The sequence below is a fragment of the Dendrobates tinctorius genome, unplaced genomic scaffold, assembly GCF_039654945.1.
Source record: "Dendrobates tinctorius isolate UK_male_01 unplaced genomic scaffold, ASM3965494v1 ptg000211l, whole genome shotgun sequence".
Taxonomy (NCBI): Eukaryota; Metazoa; Chordata; class Amphibia; order Anura; family Dendrobatidae; genus Dendrobates; species Dendrobates tinctorius.
In genome coordinates, this window is record NW_027361878.1 from 11,977,952 (window position 1) to 12,001,574 (window position 23,623).

Sequence of the window (23,623 nt, forward strand, 5' to 3'; positions counted from 1 at the left end):
TAGAAAAGAAGCTCAGACAGCTACCCAATCTGCCTCCTCTATTGAAAAATAATAATAATAATAATGATTACCAGTTCAGCACTGGTGAGAGGCAGAAGAGCTGGTAATACAGTACAGATCACTATGTGACACTGGTCAGTATGTGGCATAGTGAGTTAGGGTCCCGTCACATATAGCGATCTCGCTAGCGAGATCGCTGATTTTGTGACACGCCAGCGAGATCGCTGTGTGTGACGGGGATCAGTGACCGGCCCCCCTGCCGGTTATCGCTGATCGTGCTCGAGCGGCCTGGGCCATTTTTTGATCGCTGGTCTCCTGCTTCCCAGCACGCATCGCTGCGTGTGGCAGCGAGAGACCAGCGATCAGCGACGCTGGACGCTGGTTTCTAATGTAAACGTCGGGTATCCAGGAGCAGCGCGGCTCCTGGATACCTGCTCTTTATCTTGGAAACCGGCGTACACGCTGGTCTCCAAGGTAAACGTTGGGTATCCAGGAGTCGCGCTGTTCCTAGATACCCGATGTTTACCTTGGAAACCAGCGTCCAGCGTCGCTGGTACTGATCGCTGGGGCTGTCTATGTGACAGCTCACCAGCGATCAGCCTAACGATGTCCCAGCGATCCCATCATGTCGGATCGTTGGTGGGATTGCTGGGACATCGTTTAGTGTAACGGGGGCTTTACACCTCATGGAGATCTCATGGTGCCACCTGCTCGCTGCGGCATCAGCACAAACACACCAGGGCGGCTGCGTAAAAAAATAAATGTACTCTAAATTAAGCTTTTAACAACGATATTTACTGAAAAAAAAATAAAATTCCAAATTAGAACCAAAAAATAGATAAATAATTATAAATAAAAATAAATAAATATATAATAGAGCTGGAGTAACGGAGGCTTCAGATCGACAGCCTCATTTGCATATCAATTCAAACACTGATTTCTCAAGACCCGACTGACCATGTAAAGGCATGGACCAAGAAAGCCAGAGGGGTCTCATTATCATTCCTGCTTTCTGGGGGCTATATACTCCTGAATGATTAACAGCTCAGACAGGCAACATGGTTGTGCAACTAGTCCAAATGGTGCATTCCCCGATGCTGCAAGCATAGATAACTTTACCTTTGCAGCATTGGAGGCATGATCATACAAAAACTGTCAGGAAGATCAGCCATCGCTGCTAGAATGTAGAGGTGGTCGATAACCTAGGTGATGACCAGTAAACAAGCATAACATTAACAGTAGCACCCACAAAGAATTTCAGTAACATTTGCTCAGTTGGTTGAAGGAAAAAATTGCATCGTTTTTCCTGGGGGGATAACTTTGGCACAATGGGGCACAGAAGAAAAATAAAAACTGTTCCAGAATCGGTTGTGCAGAACTAATCGGAGGAGGTCGTGAATAGTCTTCATGCTGTGATGTTCTTAAATATAAATTACATTATTTAAAGGGAATCTCTCAGCAGGATCTCACCCTCCCAAACTATTTATAAAGACAAGTCCAGCAATACCTTTACATGGTTATTCATATGGGCATGTAGCTCTTTCAAAGACAAGTCCAGCAATACCTTTACATGGTTATTCCCTTCCCTCATTACTGAGAAATCAGCATTTGAATTGATATGCAAATGAGGTTGAAGAGATATTTGTAGATCTGAAGCCTCTGCTACTCCAGCTATATTCCCCAACCAGCCTCCTTCTACTTGACGGACACCTTTTTTTGCCTTACTGTCATGATCCATGCTGGATTGTGACAGATAAAAGCACATGTAACCTTTTTTTTTTCTTTAAGCTGGTTGCTTAAAGTTAGTTTTGCCCCCAGTGGCCATTAGGGTCATTACACAGTGGTGTCTTTAGTTCTAGTTTTGCCCCCGGTGGTGGCTAGTATTATTACACGGGAATCACTAGCAGGTGTGATTGCTCTGGCTCTTGCCTATAAAGGAGAGTCAGGTGGTCTCACTCGCTGTTGGTGATATTGGTCATTTCCAACCATCCTTCATGGAGGAAGGAGCTAGAAAAGAGTTCCTTGCAGCTCAGTCAGAGTCCTGGTGTGGAAGTAGCAACAGTGAGGAGTTCCTTGCAGCTCTGACAAAGCTTTGGTGAAATAGCAGCTATTCAGGAGGAAAGCTGCACTCAGGTGCTGGACTCTGTTGCTGGGAGCAATAGCAACAGAGCAAAGCTAAGTGGTTTTTCCCTGTTTGTAACTTTCCTTATGTGTGTTTTAGTGCAGTGGTGGGATTAGTTTCTGCACTGTCCAATTCATTACAAAGGGATAGGTACAGGGCGAGCTAGGGTTTTTAGGTATCCTTCTCGTCGCCAGGTGCGGAACCTGCCCAGGGACCGTCAGGAGTGTAGAGACACTGACTCAGGGGAGTTGCAGGAGGTCTCCACATCCCCATTCCCTATTGCAGGGCTCTCCATTGTATCAGTTTCCCTGGTGTTTCCCTTATCTCTGTAAATTTGCCCTGCTGGAGGCGGTGTCTGCAGATACACGTGTAACTATTGAAATTCGCCTGCTGGAGGCGGTGTATCCGGCTGCACGTTTCATTGTTTAAATTCGCCCTGCTGGAGGTGGTGTATCCAGGGTCACGGGTGTCATAGAAATTCGCCCTGCTGGAGGTGGAGTACCCAGTCTCCCATGACATCACATTATCACCAACCTTTGCCCAAATGCTGCAGATCTTTACTGATGAGATTAGGGGCCTGCGCGCTGAGTTGGTGCAGCAACTGCAGCTGTTGGCGGGCTTTGGGGGCTCAGCCAGAACCCAAGATATCCCTCCCTGACAGGTTTCCTGGAGGGAGAGATCAATTCTTGGTTTTTCAGCAAGCCTGTAAATTATACTTCAGGCTGCGCCCTCGTTCATCAGGGAGTGAAGAGCAACGGGTGGGAATCATTATGTCCCTTCTTAAGGGGGATCCACCATCCTGGGCCTTCACCCTGCCGGACGATTCACCATCATTAGAGTCCGTGGACGAGTTTTTTGCAGCTTTGGTGCTAGTGTATGGGGATCCTGATCGCGTCTCCCTGGCGGAATCCCGACTCCGTAGGTGTAAACAGGGAGCCCGGGTTGCTGAGGAGTACTGGTCAGAGTTTAGGAGGTGGGCCACTGACACCCAGTGGAATGACCCTGCACTTAGGAGTCAATTTGTGCAGGGTCTGTCTCCAAAGTTGCAGGATACTCTGGTGCAGTACGCCGCCCCCAGGTCGCTGCTGGCCGCCATGTCCCTTGCCATCCGGGTGGATAGACGCCTTAGGGAGAGACATACACAAAATGTGCCCTTGTTGTCCTCGCTAGGGAGGAGGACCCACCAGTGCGAACGGAGGAACCCAGGCAGCCCGGTGTTGTTGGTACAAAAAAGGGGTTGTCTGCGGTTCGCCGTGGTGGGGGGATATGCTTTTCCTGTGGGAAGCCGGGCCATTTCATGGGAGCCTGCCCAGTGCGTGCCAAGTCTCCAGAGGAACCCATGCAAGTAGTAGGAGCTAGTTTGTGTACAGGGCTGCCTACGGTTCAGGGAGTGGTGTCAGCATGTTTCTACTGCGGGCAGACTGGTCATGTCCTTAAGGCTTGCCCTACGCGCGCCAAATTATCTATGCCATCTCAGAAGCCGCATTCCCCTGGTCGCTTGGAGGGAGGCGACCAGGGAGTCTATATTTCCTCCATTTTGCCCTCCCAAGGTACTATGTCAGCGGAGGTGTTGGCTGGCGGGGTACCGGAGGTGATACCGGTGCTTGTGGACAGCGGAGCAGGAGTCAGTCTCGTGGATGCTCGCTTTGTCCAGACTCATGGCCTGAGGTGTAGGACGCTAGCCCAACCTATAAGCGTCCAGGCCATTAACTCTCTTCCACTGAGCCAGAGGAGCTTGACTCAAGTTGTAAAAAATATCCATCTGCTAATAGGACATCATGAGGAGTCCTTGGCATGCTACGTCTTGGAGGGAATGCCGGTGCCTATCGTTTTAGGCCTCCCTTGGCTGAAAAAACACAACCCGGTAATAGATTGGCGGGCTTGGGAAGTAGTCAGCTGGGGGCAGTCGTGTGAGGGCTGCTGCCTAGGGGCTACTGTCTCTGCCGTCTCTCTGCAACTGGCCCCTTCCTCTCCCGTGGGGGCAGCAGATGTGCTGCAGGAGAGTAGGGGCAAGTCTCAACCCTCGCCATTAGCCAACCCTGGGAGGCAAGGACCACTGTACACACTGGGTATGGTGGAAGATAAAACCGGCAAGGTATCATAGGGATATAATATATACAGCAACACACAAAATAAATAAAATAGTCAGAAAAATAGCCTTTATTAAAATATTAATGGGTGTACACTTTAAACAAATAAATAATAGTTCTTGGGGGCCTTAACAAGTATATTTTTTTACCTGTTCATTATTGAGCCAGTTTGACATGGTTATTAAAAAAGCTCTACTTTAAAGCTCATTATATTATAATACCATGTATATATTTGGGATGCCTTTTTATTTGTTTAAAGTGTACACCCATTAATATTTTAATAAAGGCTATTTTTCTGACTATTTTATTTATTTTGTGTGTTGCTATATATATTATATCCCTATACCTTGCTGGTTTCATCTTCCACCATACCCAGTGTGTACAGTGGTCCTTTCATCGGATGGTCTGCCATCCATTTTTTCAGAGGGGTTGTTTTGATATTTAGTTTTTATTATATATACTTCATTAATTCTTAAATTATTTTAGGACACTACCCTCACTGTTTTAATTTTAACCCTGGGAGGCGCAGACCTCGTGGTGGAAGGGGTTGGAAGGTGGTGAGCCCCTTGGTGAATTGCGTGGGTGTGAGTGTGGTGACACAGGGGGACGCATCTGTTGTCAGTTCCAGTAAGAGTTCACCGCATTGTGACAAACTAATGTGTGGCAATAAACGTTCAGGTCCGGACCTGTGTGTGAACGAGCATGTATGGGTGGCCACCAAAAAAACATCCAGTGGAAGTGTGTTGCGGAGTCTTGCCAGCTCGATTTACCCCCAAACATGTACATACACAACCCGTTCCCCAGGTCGGCGCTTTGGAGATGTCTGGTGCCTCCAGAACAAACATTGCCAATACCAGCGGTGCTCGTTTGTCATGAACCTGAAGTTCAGGTAGTGGCTGGGGTGAACTCTGGATCTGGGATGCAGGATGTGTGATGGGTATATGGGCATTGGACTATGGGATGGAGGATATGTATGACGGGTATATGGGCACGGGACTATGAGATGGTGGATATGTATGATGGGTATATGGGCACGGGACTATGGGATGAAGGATGTGTATGATGGGTATATGGGCATGGGACTATGAGATGAAGGATGTGTGATGGGTATATGGGCATGGGACTATGAGATGAAGGACGTGTGATGGGTATATGGGCACTCGACTATGGGATGGCGAATATGTATGATGGGTATATGGGCATGGAACTATGGGATGGAGGATGTGTGATGGGTATATGGGCACTGGACTATGGGATGGAGGATATGTATGATGGGTATATGGGCACGGGCCTATGGGATGGCGGATATGTATGATGGGTATATGGGCACTCGACTATGGGATGGCGAATATGTATGATGGGTGTATGGGCATGGACTATGGGATGGAGGATGTGTGATGGGTATATGGGCATGGGACTATGGGATGGAGGATGTGTGATGGGTGTATGGGCATGGGACTATGGGATGGAGAATATGTATGATGGGTATATGGGCATGGGACTATGGGATGGAGGATATGTATGATGGGTGTATGGGCATGGGACTATGGGATGGAGAATATGTATGATGGGTATATGGGCATGGGACTATGGGATGGGGGATGGAGGATGTGTGATGGGTATATGGGCACGGGACTATGGGATGGAGGATAATTATAATTTGCTACAACTAACCACAGTTAGTTACTATGCCCGGGCAGCGCCAGACTCTTCAGCTAGTATTAGATATATATACACGTCTATATGAGGAGAAATATATATATATATATACACACACGTCTGTATGAGGAGAAATATATATATACACATGCGTATGAGGAGAAATATATATACACATCTGTATGAGGAGAAATATATATATACACGTCTGTATGAGGAGAAATATATATATACACGTCTGTATGAGGAGAAATATATATATATATATATACAGTGCCTACAAGTAGTATTCAACCCCCTGCAGATTTAGCAGGTTTGATAAGATGCAAATAAGTTAGAGCCTTCAAACTTCAAACAAGAGCAGGATTTATTAACAGATGCATAAATCTTAAAAAAACAAAAAATTATGTGGCTCGGTTAAATTTTAATATATTTTAAACATAAAAGTGTGGGTCAATTATTATTCAACCCCTAGGTTTAATATTTTGTGGAATAACCCTTGTTTGCAATTACAGCTAATAATCGTCTTTTATAAGACCTGATTAGGCCGGCACAGGTCTCTGGAGATATCTTGGCCCACTCCTCCATGCAGATCTTCTCCAAGTTATCTAGGTTCTTTGGGTGTCTCATGTGGACTTTAATCTTGAGCTCCTTCCACAAGTTTTCAATTGGGTTAAGGTCAGGAGACTGACTAGGCCACTGCAACACCTTGATTTTTTCCCTCTCGAACCAGGCCTTGGTTTTCTTGGCTGTGTGCTTTGGGTCGTTGTCTTGTTGGAAGATGAAATGACGACCCATCTTAAGATTCTTGATGGAGGAGCGGAGGTTCTTGGCCAAAATCTCCAGGTAGGCCGTGCTATCCATCTTCCCATGGATGCGGACCAGATGGCCAGGCCCCTTGGCTGAGAAACAGCCCCACAGCATGATGCTGCCACCACCATGCTTGACTGTAGGGATGGTATTCTTGGGGTCGTATGCAGTGCCATCCAGTCTCCAAACGTCACGTGTGTGGTTGGCACCAAAGATCTCGATCTTGGTCTCATCAGACCAGAGAACCTTGAACCAGTCTGTCTCAGAGTCCTCCAAGTGATCATGAGCAAACTGTAGACGAGCCTTGACATGACGCTTTGAAAGTAAAGGTACCTTACAGGCTCGTCTGGAACGGAGACCATTGCGGTGGAGTACGTTACTTATGGTATTGACTGAAACCAATGTCCCCACTGCCAAGAGATCTTCCCGGAGCTCCTTCCTTGTTGTCCTTGGGTTAGCCTTGACTCTTCGGACAAGCCTGGCCTCGGCACGGGAGGAAACTTTCAAAGGCTGTCCAGGCCGTGGAAGGCTAACAGTAGTTCCATAAGCCTTCCACTTCCGGATGATGCTCCCAACAGTGGAGACAGGTAGGCCCAACTTCTTGGAAAGGGTTTTGTACCCCTTGCCAGCCTTGTGACCCTCCACGATCTTGTCTCTGATGGCCTTGGAATGCTCCTTTGTCTTTCCCATGTTGACCATGTATGAGTGCTGTTCACAAGTTTGGGGAGGGTCTTAAATAGTCAGAAAAGGCTGGAAAAATAGATAATTAATCCAAACATGTGAAGCTCATTGTTCTTTGTGCCTGAAATACTTCCTAATACTTTAGGGGAACCAAACAGAATTCTGGTGGTTTGAGGGGTTGAATAATAAATGACCCTCTGAATAAACTTTTCACAATTTAAAAAAAAATTAAACAAAGAAATAACATTCTTTTTTGCTGCAGTGCATTTCACACTTCCAGGCTGATCTACAGTCCAAATGTCACAATGCCAAGTTAATTCCGAATGTGTAAACCTGCTAAATCTGCAGGGGGTTGAATACTACTTGTAGGCACTGTATATATATATACACACGTCTGTATGAGGAGAAATATATATACACGTCTGTATGAGGAGAAATATATATATAAAAAATCTGTATGAGGAGAAATATATATATACACGTCTGTATGAGGAGAAATGTATATATATATATACACACGTCTGTATGAGGTGAAATATATATATATTCTGTCTGTCTGTCTCTCTGTAACGGAAATCCCACGTCGCTGATTGGTCGCGCCCGTCCGGGACCAATCAGCGACAGGTGCAGTCCGGCCGCGAATTGGCACGGAATTCGAACGACGCACACCACCGCTACCATCGGGAGATCTGCGGCGCTATCCGCTGATCTCCCGACGGTTGCCGCGGGTCATCTCCTGCTGCACAGATTTGCCGCAATCAGCGATATTGGCGCGGAATCTTCATAGATAAACTACATACATATTCTAGAATACCCAATGCATTAGAATCGGGCCACCATCTAGTGTACATATAAATAGTTTGGGGGGTGAAATTCTGCTGATAAATTCCCTTTAAGGAGGATGTTTAGTTTAGACATCCATTTGTTTAATGCCCCGTAAGGACATATGCTAAAATCATAAGTGTCTCTCTTCACGCAAGCCACGGAAAGTACAGTATTTTCATCTTCCATAACTCAAGTCTCCAGGGACTTCACATACCCAGACTCATTTCATACAGCGACCACCAGTATAGAAATCTATGGTAAACTACAGTCTGTCAAGTGGAACTGTATGGAGTTGGGGTACTGCCCCCATAATACATACAATATATAAGAGCTATTGCATCCATCTCAAGGGAACTTGGTAAATATAGAGGATTGTCTTGTCTCACATATTATTTGAATTCTTGCAATTTTTTTACATTTTCAATAATCCAATAATAATAATAATTCAATAATAACCCAGCCATTGAAAAGTTAAAAGTAGCACTCCTGAACCTTCCTTATGATCCCAACAGAACATTCCCAACCACCTATTGTAGTAGCCTCGTCTTACTATTATAACTTATCACTTACAAAGTAAGCTCTTACCCTCCATTATATTCTCCATCTGTACGAAAACCTGGCCCAACGTTGTAGGTACAGGACAACCCGCCTTGCCAGGAAGAGTCGGCGGCGGGACCAGTCAGCTGACTGTGAACAAGGGTGACACATACATTAGAAATAATAAATGATGCATATATATGAGATCACATAAAACATAAACCTATAGGAAATTTGAAAAGGACATTAGATCCTCTACTACAGATAGTCCATGAGCCAAGAGCCAATTTTGACGATATCGGTACCACCCGGAGTGACTAATTCTCTTTGGTGTTTTTAGGTAGATGCATGTCTGTAGTTTATGTTTTGATATGATAGCCCTTGCACATCAGTAGCTTAACCCCTTCAGGCCTATTTGTACCCAAATGCCTAGGCCATTTTTTGTAAATCTGACCTGTCACTTCATGCGGTAATAACTTTGGGATGCTATCACCTACCCATGCCATTCTGAGATTGTTTTCTCGTGACATATTGTACTTCGTGGTAGTGCTAATTGTGAGTCAATAGATTTTACCTTTCTGCATAAAAAATTACAAAATACACGAAAATTTGGGAAAAATTCGCTATTTTTGAACTTTGAAATACTCTACTTTTTACAAAAATGCTGATACCCCCCCTAACAGTTATTAGTTTACATTCTCCACATGTCTACTTCACATTGGCATCATTTTGGAAATGAAATTTTATATTTTTCGGATGTGATAAGGCTCATAGTTTTATACGCAATTTTTAAAGTTTACGACTAAATTTCCAAAACCCATTTTTCCAAGGACCAAGTCAGTTCGGATGTCATTTTATGGGTCTTGTATAACAGAACCCACCCATACATTACCCCATTTTGCAAACTACACCCCTCAAGGTGTCCAAAACGGATTTTCAAAACTTTGTTAACCCCTTAGGTGTTGCACAGGAATTCAAGCAAAATGACAGTGAAATATCAAAATTTCAATTTTTTGGCAGATATTCCATTGTAATCCAATTTTACCTGCAACCCAGCAAGGGTTAACAGCAAACCCAAACCCAAAATTGGTTACCCCAATTCCGCAGTTTATAGAAACACCCCACATGTACACGTAAACTAAATTATGGGCGCGCAAGAGGGCTCAGCACAGAAGGAGAGCTAGGTGGTTTTTGGGATAATAGATTACACTGGAAGAAATCCAGTGGGCCATGTCGTATTGGAGAGACCCTGAGGTACCCCCAGAGTGGAAACCCTCAAAAGGTTACCGCATTTTGGAAACTACACCCCCTAAGGAATGTTTTAGGGGGTATAGTAACCACTTTGACCCAACAAGCGCTCCATTGGAGTTTCATGCACTTGGTTGAGGAAATTGAAAAGTACGTTTTTTTACCGGAAAAAGTCGCTTTAGTCCCACATTTTCATTTTGAAAAGGGGGACCAGGAAAAAGTACACCCCACTTTTTATTCCCCATTGTCTCCCGAACACGGCAATACCACAAGTGTTGTCTAAAACCACAGTATTGGCGCATATGGGAGGGGGAGGGGGGGGATGTGTAGTGTAGTGTTTTTGGTTTTTTTAACTTTCTTTTACACTTTTTGCCTGCCTGCCCAGACTTGCTGGGACTTGTGGTACCACAAGTTCCAGCGAGTGCAGGCAGGTCCGGCCAGCCTGCACAGTGCAGCGATCGTCCCTGTATGAGACCGTGTGCTGACAGGATCTCATACAGGCAGAAGCGACACTGTGTCGGCCCTGCTACATCGCTGCTATGGCTAGAACGATGTTCTAGCCAATCGCAGCACAGGGGGAGGAGATCAGACACTGACATCCTCCCCCTGGCCTGTGGAGTGACTGGTAAATGCACCAATCGCTCCACAGGCACGAACCCCTGCAGCGAATCATGCCATGTTTTACAAGGCATGCTGCGATTTGCTGGGCTATATAGCCCAGCGAATCACAGTGATTCTAGCTGCAGGGGGTCGGCGCGATGGCCACACACGGCGAGGGGACAAGCCCTGCTGCCGGTAAGTGCGGCCATCAACCACTGATCCCCGCGCGATTAGCGGCGGGGACGCTAAAGGGGTTGTGCCGTACTAGTACTGCTCTTGTCCTTTGGTCCAGGACGAGAGAGCAGTACTCGTACGGCGCTCGGTGCCAAGGGTTTTAATGTTTTTCTTTGTGTTTGCAGGTGTTTACTGACATATCTAATGGCATGATGGAAGTACCAGCGAGGAAGAAATCACGGATCGACTGTATCATACACTGCTCTAATGATGACAGTGATGATCTGGCGTCCCTACAGGATTTGGACTCCTGGAAAACATTGCTTAGGGCTGCAGAGATCAGACAGCATGAATCCGTCCTGGAAGCAGCTAAGGGCCTTGAAGAACGAGAAATACCACACATACAATATCACCGTAAATGTCGTAGTCTCTTTACAATGAAGAAGTCACTGGATTCTATCCTTGCCAAGGGTGTCAATGTCGAAACAGCAAGCAAAATCCCCAGGAGGAGGCTACCGAGGGGTACCCCCAGTGATAGCAGGGTGTATGCCAAAGTATGTATGTTCTGCGAGAAGTCAAGCAAGTATCTCAAAGGAGAAAAAACAAGGGAGCCAATCGTCCAGTGTGTTGAGCTATGAGCAGATGAGACGATCCGCAGAGCAGCGATAAGGAAAGGCACACAGAGAATCCTTGGTTTATTTAGCAGAGACCTTGTTGCTTCAGAGGGGCACTACCACAAGTCGTGCTACAAACTATTCACAAAAGATGATTCCCAAGTGGCCTGTAGGTCTGGTGCAGCAGAAAATCAGGAAGAAAGCAAGGAAGTACGCTACGGAGAGGCAGAGAGAAGCCCTTGAGGAACTCTTCTTGTATATAAGGACTGAATTGTTCCCAAACCCAGAAGTACTGCCTATGATAAACCTCACATCTAGGCTTCAGAGATGCATGATGTCCCGTGGTATCATCAAACTGAAACCATCGACAAAGAAACATGTTCGCCGAAAGCTTGAAACAGAGTTTGGTGAATCACTCCGCTTTCTCTCCGATGAGAAAGGTAAGCTTCTAGTCTATCCATATAGCCTATCAATGGACGACCTTGCCCGGCAAGCACACAGCATGACAAAAGATCTGCAAGAAGCAAGAGCCGCTAACTCTGGAGATGTCGTAACCAAAGCAGCAATGCAGCTGAGGAATGAGATCAAGAAGCAAGATGTGAGTCAGCCATGGCCTCCCGATACAGATCAGAATGTCGTTCCTGCATTAGTCACTCAATTCCTGCAAACCCTGCTTACAGGAAATTGTGAGTGCCAAACTCCCTCTGAAAGAGCTCAACGTCTTGCCACATCCTTCGGCAGTGACTTGGTTTTTGCTGTTACCAATGGAAAGACAAAGCCACCAAAGCACGTACTGCTGTCCTTTGCAATTAAGTCTTTGACCGGCAATACAGAACTGGTTCGAACTCTGAATCGTCTTGGCCACTGTGTGTCATATTCAACGGCTGAGGAGATCGATACAGCCCTTTGTATCCAGAAGTTAGAAAGTTCAACGGATGACATCCCAATGCCAGCAAATATCTACCCTGGTGTGTTCACAACCTTGGCCTGGGATAACATTGACAGACTTGAGGAGACACTAAGTGGAGCAGGTACATCTCATAGAGTCAATGGCATCGCTGTTCAGTCCAATGTTGCATGCTCTGTGACAAAAATCCTGCCAGATGAAACCAAGTCGAAGAAAAGAAGCATAATTCCGACAGAATTAATGCTACCAATATACAATGTTGGGCGGCAGGGAGGGCCACCCAGGATTGAGACTGCGAATGTTAACACTACCGAGGAGGTCCAGGATTCAAAAACCAAGAACCATATCTGGCTTCTGGCTAGAATGTCAGACCATGAGGATCAGACCATTAGCAGTTGGACTGGGTTCAACATCCAAATCCGCAGCGACATTGTAGTGGCCCAGGACACTGTAAGCTACCTGCCCACTATCAATGCTCCTGCAACAGCCATGTCCACTGTGAATGAAGTCTTGGAGCAAACACATGCCATCATGCAGACCCTGAAGCTTGACAGAATTGTGTGCGTGTTTGATCAAGCACTCTATGCCAAAGCTGCCGAGGTTATCTGGAAACAGGAGAAGTTCAAGAACATTATAATTAGAATGGGTGTCTTCCACACAATCTGTAATCTCCTCTCCATCATAGGTAAGAGATTTCAGGATGCAGGCCTTAGAGATCTGTGTGTTGAATCCGGTGTCATCGCTGAAGGATCAGTGTCTAGAGTGATGGACGGCCGGAGGTACAACAGAGCAGTGAGACTACACAAACTGGTCTATGAAGCACTTATGAGGCTTGCATGGAAAAACTTCCTTCCATGGCTAGAAGAAAACCATGCAAGGGACCTTCACCATCTGGATGAAACACTGAAGAACACCACAAACTTTCGCATCAGTGTGTCGCAGGGATCCTTCGAAAAGTTCTTGGATAATGAATCTTGCACACTTACCCTGAAGCTCTTTCAAGTTTATCTTGAGACCTTCAGAAATGAACAACTCTCAGCATTCTGAATGTCATACTTGGACATGGTCGAGACCATGCTGGCCCTGGTTCGAGCTTCAAGAGAAGGCAACTGGATGCTTCACCTAGGAGCAATCCGACAGATGATACCGTGGTGTTTTGCCTATGACAAGGTCAACTATGCCCGATACCTAACCTATTACTATGCTACGATGTCTCGGCTGCCCATAGACCACCCAGAGGTCCATGAATACTTCATGAAAGGTGGCTTTTCGGTCCAGATCGGTAGCAAGAATCCTTTTGGACGGATTCCTGTGGACCAGACCATCGAAGAAACAATCAACAAAGACACCCAGACACCAGGGGGCACAAAAGGCTTCAGCCTCAAAGTTGGAGCTGTCGCCAGATTCTACCTGACATCGGAGTACCGCAGCATGTACTTGAGGCAGCTGAGGGCCCTAGTAGGCCAACAATATACTGACTTCAGTCATTCAGACCTACAGGTGTCCAGGATTAGAAGAGATGAAGCCGATGTCCGATCTTTTGTTGAACTGCTGGAGACTGGTTGGCTGAACCCCTTCAACAAAGAGCATAATGGTGAACTTATCAGTTTATCAACAGCGACTGCAGCACCACCAGATGTAGCCAAAGACCTTCTAGGGGCATACAGTAACGGTGATGGGTCTATCCGCAAGACCAACAAGGCTGCCCTAGCAAGGGAGTTGGAGAGGAATGCTCCTCCTGCAGAGGTGATCCCTGAGCCCTCTGCAACCATCATTGATGGGATGAGCCTGGTTCAGAAACTGAAGGGAAACGATGCAACATTTGCCCAGCTAGCAGGCACAGCAATGAGTCGCGCTATCCATGAGGGTGCTAAGAGCAAGCGCATTGATACTGTCTTTGACGTCTACAAGGAGACATCCATCAAAGATACAGAAAGAGTCAACAGATATTAAGGCACAGGAATCCATTTCAAGAACATTCAACATGGGCACAACATCCAGCAGTGGAGAAAGCTACTAAGTAATTCCTCCAACAAGGCAAGTCTCATAAAGTTTCTGGTAGAAAAATGGAAGGCGAAACACCACAGGGAGACGCTTGAGGAGAAGGAGATGTATGTCACATGTGAGCAGCTCTGCTTTAAGATCACCAAAGAACAGTGGGAAGAGGCTGCTGACCTTAAGTCAAGTCAAGAAGAAGCAGACACACGCCTCCTTCTCCATGCTCTTCATGCAGCAGAATCTGGTTACAAGTCTGTCATCATCACTTCAGAGGATACTGATGTCATGGTCCTGTGTCTGGGCATGTGCCACAAAATCCCATCCCACCTGTTCCAGAAATACGGTACACAGAACCGGACAAGATTCCTGGATATCACCACTCTGAGCAGAACATTGGGAGGCAGCGTGTGTGATTCATTGATTGGTATGCATGCATTTACAGGCTGTGACACAGTCAGTGCATTCGCTGGCCGTGGGAAGATGACGACACTCAAACAGTTGAAGATGAACAAGACATACCAGGATGCCTTTCAGGAAGTTGGTCGTTCATGGGAAGTGTCTCCCGAACTCTTTGAGAAGTTACAGGAAATCACCTGCCACATGTACCTGCCAACTACCCAAACAACTGAGGTAAACAGGCTCCGGTATCAGCTGTTCTGTGCCAGACGTGGAGTGGTAGAGTCAAGTCAACTCCCTCCTTGCCAAGACTGCCTTTTCATGCATGCACTGCGTGCAAACTACCAGGCTGCGATCTGGAGGAGAAGTCTGCAGAGCCAGCCATTTGTTGCAAACCCAACAGACTGCGGTTGGATGATAGATAATGACGGAAAGCTTGTTGTCAAGTGGATGCGAGGGGCACCAGCACCAGAAGCTATTATCCAGCTACTGTCCTGCAAGTGTGTGCGGTCATGCGAACTTCCTCAGTGTACTTGCCTCAGCAATGGCCTGAAGTGCACGGACATGTGCAGGTTACAGACATGCCAGAACAAGGGTATTGAAGATGAGCCAGTAGAACAACAGTCAGATTCAGAGTCTGATGTTGAAGATATTATGGAGTAACGTTATATAATTATACATACACACACAATATATATACACACACACACACACCTACACACACACACACACATTAGTATGGACAAGCCCATGACATGTTCAGTGTGTATTTACATAACTTGGATTAAATTTTGTTACAAATACTACATGCATTGTATTGACATTTTGGCATTTCCCCTAAATCGACCTTTAATCATTATTTTTTGGAAATATAGGTAGGATCTATTCAAAAGGTGAAAAATACCATTAACCCCTTCGCGCCGGCCGCCGTAGCGGTACGGCGAATCGTACAAGGATCATATGCCGGGCGATCGCCGCGGGTCGGGAGCCAGTTCCCGGTGCAAAGTGGTTACTGTACCTCCTAAAACATTCCTTAGGGGGTGTAGTTTCAAAAATGGGGTCACTTTTTTGGGGTTTCCACTGTGCGGGACCTCAGGGTGTCTCCAAATGTGACATGGCCCCATAGATTTCTTACAGTGAATTTTGCCGCAGCTTCGCTTACGAAGCCTGCCGTGCACCAATACTGTGGTTTTAGACAACACTTGTGGTATTCCCGTGTTCAGGAGACAATGGGGAATAAAAAGTGGGGTGTACATTTTCCTGGTCCCCTTTTCAAAATGAAAAATGTGGGCCTAAAGCGACATTTTTCGGTAAAAAACTTACTTTTCAATTTCCTCAACCAAGTGCATGAAACTCCAATGGAGCGCTTGTTGGGTCAAAGTGGTTACTATACCCCCTAAAACATTCCTTAGGGGGTGTAGTTTCCAAAATGCGGTAACCTTTTGGGGGTTTTCACTCTGGGGGTACCTCAGGGTCTCTCCAATACGACATGGCCCACTGGATTTCTTCCAGTGTAATCTATTATCCCAAAAACCGCCTAGCTCTCCTTCTGTGCTGAGCCCTCTTGCGCGCCCATAATTTAGTTTATGTGTACATGTGGGGTGTTTCTATAAACTGCGGAATTGGGGTAACCAATTTTGGGTTTGGGTTTGCTGTTAACCCTTGCTGGGTTGCAGGTAAAATTGGATTACAATGGAATATCTGCCAAAAAATTGAAATTTTGATATTTCACTGTCATTTTGCTTGAATTCCTGTGCAACACCTAAGGGGTTAACAAAGTTTTGAAAATCCGTTTTGGACACCTTGAGGGGTGTAGTTTGCAAAATGGGGTAATGTATGGGTGGGTTCTGTTATACAAGACCCATAAAGTGACGTCCGAACTGACTTGGTCCTTGGAAAAATGGGTTTTGGAAATTTAGTCGTAAACTTTAAAAATTGCGTATAAAACTATGAGCCTTATCACATCCGAAAAATATAAAAGTTCATTTCCAAAATGATGCCAATGTGAAGTAGACATGTGGAGAATGTAAACTAATAACTGTTATGCCCCCCATTTTTGTAAAAAGTAGAGAATTTCAAAGTTCAAAAATAGCGAATTTTCCCCAAATTTTCGTGTATTTTGTAATTTTTTATGCAGAAAGGTAAAATCTATTGACTCACAATTAGACTACCATGAAGTACAATATGTCACGAGAAAACAATCTCAGAATGGCGTGGGTAGGTGATAGCGTCCCAAAGTTATTACCGCATGAAGTGACAGGTCAGATTTACAAAAAATGGCCTAGGCATTTGGGTACAAATAGGCCTGAAGGGGTTAAGCTACTGATGTGCAAGGGCTATCATATCAAAACATAAACTACAGACATGCATCTACCTAAAAACACCAAAGAGAATTAGTCACTCCGGGTAGTACCGATATCTGGCCCGGCTCATGGACTAAGAGGTGCAGTGAAAGCGGGGGGTGCAGAGGTAACAGTCCTACCTGGGCCTAGTATCTAATGGACACCAGTGCATCTTTATTATAGATGGCACATGGCTGATATGGGGGCTGTATTACGGATTTTGCATTAGGGCCAAGACTATGTTCTTCCACCAAAAAAATGGATTTAGAAGTCACTGCTAAATGTGTTCACCCCAGTAACCTAATTATTCCCGTGCAGAGACGAGTGAATAAATTTGGCATGCCCTGGCTGTAATACACAGATCTGCCAGGTATGGGGCAGACTCACCCTGTGACCCTACTCCATACACCCACTTCAGACTTGCACCATGCACTTATGGCGGATGTCATGAAGGGGTTAAAGTGTCTCCGAAAGAGAATTCTAATTTCAAGCAAATTTCCATTTTTTTTTTGTTTATTTGCCACCTCTCACCATATAAGTTTCTCTGCATCTCCAAATCCAATTGGTTGGGTTGGAATCGGAGGGCGTCCTTTAATATCATTCTGATTTATTCTGTAGGTAAAATCTGGGAAAAAAAATTTTCATAGTCAATGATAGAAACTAATAAATATTTGACATGAGTAAAACTAATGCAAATACAGTCATGCAAAGAATAATAATAAACGTAAAATGGAAGACCATTGAGATCCATAGCCAATACTAAAAACATACAAGAATATGATTCATTCAGATGTTTTATTCTCGTAAGTGAAAAAAAACAAGACCGGTTTCCAAGTTTAATCCATTTTTCATCAATGTTTACTATCAGTGTGGCATCCGTTTTTCTTGCGTGCCATAAAACAAAATTACAGACTTCTACCTCAATAAACATCAGCAGTAAGGAACACTTGGATGACACCCGGACATCATTAGGGTCCTGGACTTTCTTTTGACTCAACCATTGATTTGAAAGGAAGAGCTAGATCCGTGACTCGGATCAAAAACTGACATGTCCATGTTTTTGTTTTTCAGGAGACTTGATGTCACGAAAGTGACTGACCCGGTATGAAACGACCCAACAGTAGTTCGGTCACTAAACAGTACAATAAACAAGGGAACACCGGGGACACAATTACAACGGTGGGCCCTGCAATAGGGAACAGGGAAATGGACACCTCCTGCACTCTCCTAAGGATGTGCCCTGAGCTCCCTGACATCCCTATACAGGTTTTTCATCCTGTCGCCGAGCAGGATACCTAAGCCCTCGCTTGCCCTGCACCTATCCCTAAGTAGGGAATTGGCAAGTGAGGACACTAGTCCCACCGCTGCACTAATACAACATAAAGGGAAGATATGACAAACAAGGTAAAGGAAAACAACACCTAACTCTCTGCTGCAAAGCACTGCACAGCAGAAATGAAACACCAGATACACCGGACTCAGCTGATGAACAACTGCTCCCAGCAAGCTCCTTCTCCCAGCGTGGTCGCTGCAGAATGACCGATGGTCAGCTGATGCATCAGGTGACCTTTTATAGAAAGGTGGGAGTGGTCAGCACCTACATCAGCAAACTCAGCAGCAATCTAATTACATCAGTGGCCACCGAGGTGGAAAAAACTGACATTAACCCCTGATGGCCTGAAAGGAAAAAAAGTTTTAATGTGAGAATCCAGATCTGCCACGGATCCAAAAATGGATTGTGACACTTGGCCCTCAGTCAAACATGGACATGTGAACAGCCCCATAGACTAGAACCGGTATAAGTTCTATATGTGAGATCATGTTCATGAAAAATGGCTGTATGAATGGGGTCTTATACTTACTTTTAGCTGGATAGTATGGAGTAAGCAGATCTCCAAAGGTTTCAACATAAGCTCCTCGTTCCACCCCAGTTGGGGGCATGTACCAGGAATGTGGATATGTCTGAGACTCGGCAGAAGCCCCATCATTAATATCTTTAGGGTCTGTATACACAATGAGGCCAATTACGCCAAATTTTTCAGCATTTATTGCCTAAGTAATAAGGAAATCGTTAGAATGTGAGCTTTAAAACGTGTCTTACTGGTTATATTTACTAAGTATCATGGAATAGTTTTTCGTAATATTTCTAAATGTTCGCAGGTTCACCCGCACTTGTGTATAAAAAATTGTTTCCATTCTCATCCGGAAAAGTGGTACGATTCTTTCTCACTTGTCATCCATATGCAATCCATATTATACTCAGCAGCTAGTAATCTTTTACAGGACCATTTACAGTTTCTTGTGCTACAGAATTGTAATGTATCTGTAAACATTGGATGCCATTCTGATGGTCTGTATGGCGTCCGATTTTTTTTTCTCGCACCCATCAGATTTCAGAGTGAAATCGCAGCATGCTGAATACAGCTGAGAAAATATACACTGATCTGCACGGCCACATTGAACAACATTGGTCCGAGGGCCATCCCCTTTTTTTGTCGCATTGCACTTGTCCGATTTATACTCTAGTGTGAGCGAGCCCTAAAGGTTTGTTCTCGTTTTCATTCTTAAGGAGAACACAACTTCCTGGTTCCTGGGGGGCAGGTGCTCCTGATTGATAGTCAGACCAGCGGCTACAGGTTTTTGTAGTAAATGCTAACATTTTCAAGCTCATAAAGCAGGTACATAATTGATCATTTATTCTAGCTTAAAGTTTGCATTTACGTTAAAAATCATATTGCAAATGTGGCCTTACTTTTGCCATACTTTTCTAAAAGTCAAAAATATCTTATTCAAAAAGGATTTTCACTAAATTGGTGTGATGACTCCTGGAGTGGACCCTCTGGTCGCGATACCAACCAACCCTGGGCGAGCTGACCTTGTGAGGACCATCCCCTATACCCCCTATACAGGGAGCATCAGGGGCAGACCCAGGGGGGTAAAGTACCACGACTGCTGGAACCAGGTGGCCGGCTCACAGAAGACGCAAGAGACCGTGTCAGCAAGGAGAAGACGGGAACACACAGGATACAGGAGTGTGTAAAGCGTGGACACGGGGGTAAGTAGGGTACAGGATGGTGCAGAGTGTGTATACGGGGGCACGCAGGGTACAGGATGGTGCAGAGTGTGTATACGGGGGCACGCAGTGTACAGGATGGTGCAGAGCGTGTACATGGGGGCGCGCAGGGTACAGGATGGTGCAGAGTGTGTACATGGGGGCCCGCAGGGTACTGGATGGTGCAGAACGTGTACACGAGGGCACGCAGGGTTAAGGATAGTGCAGGGCGTGTACACTTAGGCACGCTGGGTACAGGAGTACGTATAGCGTGCACATGGAAGCATGCTCGGGTACGAGGCCAAACAGAGTGTGTGCAGGGAAGCACGCCTGGGTACAAGGCAAAGCAGAGCGCATGCTGGGAAACTCGCCTGGGTGCAAGGCAAAGCAAAGTGCGCACTGGGGAGCACACCAGAGCACAAGGCAAAAGCAGAGCATGTGCTAAGAGGCACACCAGAGCACAGGGCAGGGGACCTGAGTACGGAGAGCGGCCATGCAGGGACCAAGCATGCCTAGCAAGGAAGTACAACAATAATCAGGTGCCTCCTACAGGAAGAGGCAGCCTGATATCGGGCATGTGTGCTGGGACTTCCGGGTCAGGTCCTCCATGACCATAGAGACGTCAGAGATGGCACGGCCGCAATCAGGGCAGTGGGGTGAGCGCATGCGTGCTTGACAAAGCCCTGGAGCCGAACGTGCAGTCATAGAATCAAGTGCGAGAGGTATGCGTGCGCACCCGACGGGACTCCCGGACCAGCCGCGATACTGGAAGTGATTGACGTCGGGCGCTGGGTCCCGGCTCCGGGGTAATGACTATTGGAGTGTACATATTTAGAATAATAGAAAAAATTGGAGTCCGGCTCAGCAGGACTGGATTTTTCTTTTATTTTTATTTTTCAAAAGAAAATATAGTCATGAGTAAGACTGCTTAGTGTAGTTGAAACGCGTCCACTGGGTCATAGCAACCATGAAAATTTTCTTTTGAACGCACTATAATTTCTTTTGAAAAAGAAAAAGAAAAGAAAAATCCAGTCCTGTTGAGCCAAAATCCAATTTTTTCTATTATCCTTGATGTGAGGCCAGGGCTAGGCCACAGTCTGAGCCGCAGGTGGATGAGTATAGAGCAACTGGGTGAGCTGGAATCAAGTATTTGTTAGTACATATTTAGAGTTGTAAATTCACATCAGCAGTTATTGAAGTGAATCTGTCATATAGTTTTTATGCTTTAATATGAGAGCAACAAAATGTAGGGCAAAAAACCTCATTACATAGCAAAAACCTCCAGAGAGATTCCTTTTAAAGCAGAAGCCAAAGAGCTTTCATGTTTATCTGCCATCATTGGGTTTCATTTTTGGGAGCTAATATCTAAAATGAAGTACCACCTCTGAAATGACTTTTTCATGCATCAGAAAATTGTATAAATAACTGCTACAACCCCTGGCATAAATTATGGAATCACCGGCTGTGATGAGCGTCAGCTTACGCTGAGTCGTTTTTCTTGAATGAGTGGACCCTCTGGGCTGTGGCACCCACCCACCTAGGGCGAGCTGACCTAGTGAGAGTCCACCCCCTATACAGGGAGTGTCAGGGGCAAGACCAAGGGGGTGAGCCACCACAGCAGCTGGACCAGACGGCCGGCTCAGGGAGACACTATTGAGTGTCTGGCAACAGGACGGACAGGATACCAAACATAAAGCGAAGTCACAGAGTTTCTTCAGCAAAAGTGGTTTCACACTTTATTCAGGTGCAAGGCATAAACAGCGAATCAGGTGTAGGGCCAAACAGTGAAACACGGCAAGATGCGTGCAAGGGCACGCCAAATGTTCCAGGCATAACACGTGCGCGAAAACATACCATGGTCCAGGGCAGGGTACGTGTTAGGGATCACACAAGAGTTCCTAGAAGGGATGTGTGCTAAGACACGCCAGAGTCCAAGACAAGGTGCGCGCCAAGAGACACGCCAGAGTCCAAGGCAGGGTGCGTGCAAGGACACGCCAGGATCCAAGACGGGGTGCGATTGCATTGGGCTCCGGACTACTGGCAATGACCGACAGGGTCCAGGCATCAGGCTGCGGACATCAGGCCGCAGTCATCTGGTTCCGGACCTCTGGCAGCGGTCGGCAGGTAACATAGTAACATAGTAACATAGTAATTAAGGTTGAAGGGAGACTTTAAGTCCATCTAGTTCAACCCATATCCTATCCTAACTTGCCCTAACATGTTGATCCAGAGGAAGGCAAAAAAAACCCATGTGGCAAACAGTAAGCTTCACATTGGGGAAAAAAATTCCTTCCCGACTCCACATACGGCAATCAGACTAGCTCCCTGGATCAACGCAACACTAAGGAAACTAATGTATATACCCTGTAATATTATACTTTTCAAGAAAGGCATCCAGTCCCCTCTTAAATTTTAGTAGGGAATCACTCATTACAACATCATATGGCAGAGAGTTCCATAGTCTCACTGCTCGTACAGTAAAGAATCCGCGTCTGTGATTATGCTTAAACCTTCTTTCCTCCAGACGTAGAGGATGCCCCCTTGTCCCCGTCACAGGTCTAAGAGTAAAAAGATCATTAGAAAGGTCTTGGTATTGTCCCCGCATATATTTATACATTGAAATAAGATCACCCCTAAGCCTTCGATTCTCCAAACTAAATAACCCCAAGTGTAATAACCTGTCTTGGTATTGCAGACCCCCCAGTTCCCTAATAACCTTGGTCGCTCTTCTCTGCACCCGCTCCAGTTCAGCTATGTCTTTCTTATACACCGGAGACCAGAACTGTACACAGTATTCTAAGTGTGGTCGCACTAGTGACTTATATAGAGGTAAAATTATGTTCTCCTCATGAGCATCTATGCCTCTTTTAATGCATCCCATTATTTTATTTGCCTTTGCAGCAGCTGCCTGACATGGGCACTAAATGTGAGTTTGTCGTCCACCCATACACCCAGGTCTTTTTCAGTGACTGTTTTGCCCAGTGTTTTACAATTAAGCACATAATTATACATCTTGTTCATTCTACCCAAGTGCATGACCTTACATTTATCCCCATTAAAGCTCATTTGCCATTTATCAGCCCAAGCTTCTCGTTTACATAAATCCTCCTGTAATATAAAATTGTCCTCCTCTGTATTGATTACCCTGCAGAGTTTAGTGTCATCTGCAAATATTGAAATTCTACTCTCTATGCCCCTTACAAGGTCATTAATAAATATGTTAAAAAGAAGCGGGCCCAAAACTGACCCCTGTGGTACCCCACTGCTAACTGTGACCCAGTCCGAATGTGCTCCATTAATAACCACCCTTTGTTTCCTATCCCTGAGCCAGCTCTTAACCCACCTACACATATTTTCCCCTATCCCCATTGTTCTCATTTCATGTATCAACCTTTTGTGTGGCACCGTATCAAAAGCTTTTGAAAAGTCCATGTACACCACGTCCACTGCATTCCCTTGGTCCAGTCCGGAACTTACCTCTTCATAAAAGCTTATCAGATTAGTCTGACAGGAACGGTCCCTTGTAAACCCATGTTGATATTGGGTCATAAGTTCGGGAATCCGGCAG

General features: G+C 45.6%; 1 protein-coding gene across 1 annotated transcript in view; it reads right to left on the reverse strand.

Annotated features, from left to right (window-relative positions):
• NAALADL1 (N-acetylated alpha-linked acidic dipeptidase like 1) overlaps positions 1-23,623 on the reverse strand; it is a 104,678-nt gene that overhangs the window by 51,802 nt on the left and 29,253 nt on the right. The window contains exons 5-7 of the mRNA XM_073554443.1: positions 18,866-19,055; positions 17,535-17,628; positions 8,773-8,874 (exon numbers count right to left, since the gene is read on the reverse strand). Of these exons, the coding sequence (XP_073410544.1) occupies positions 8,773-8,874; positions 17,535-17,628; positions 18,866-19,055 (386 nt within the window). The remainder of the gene's footprint in view (positions 1-8,772; positions 8,875-17,534; positions 17,629-18,865; positions 19,056-23,623) is intronic.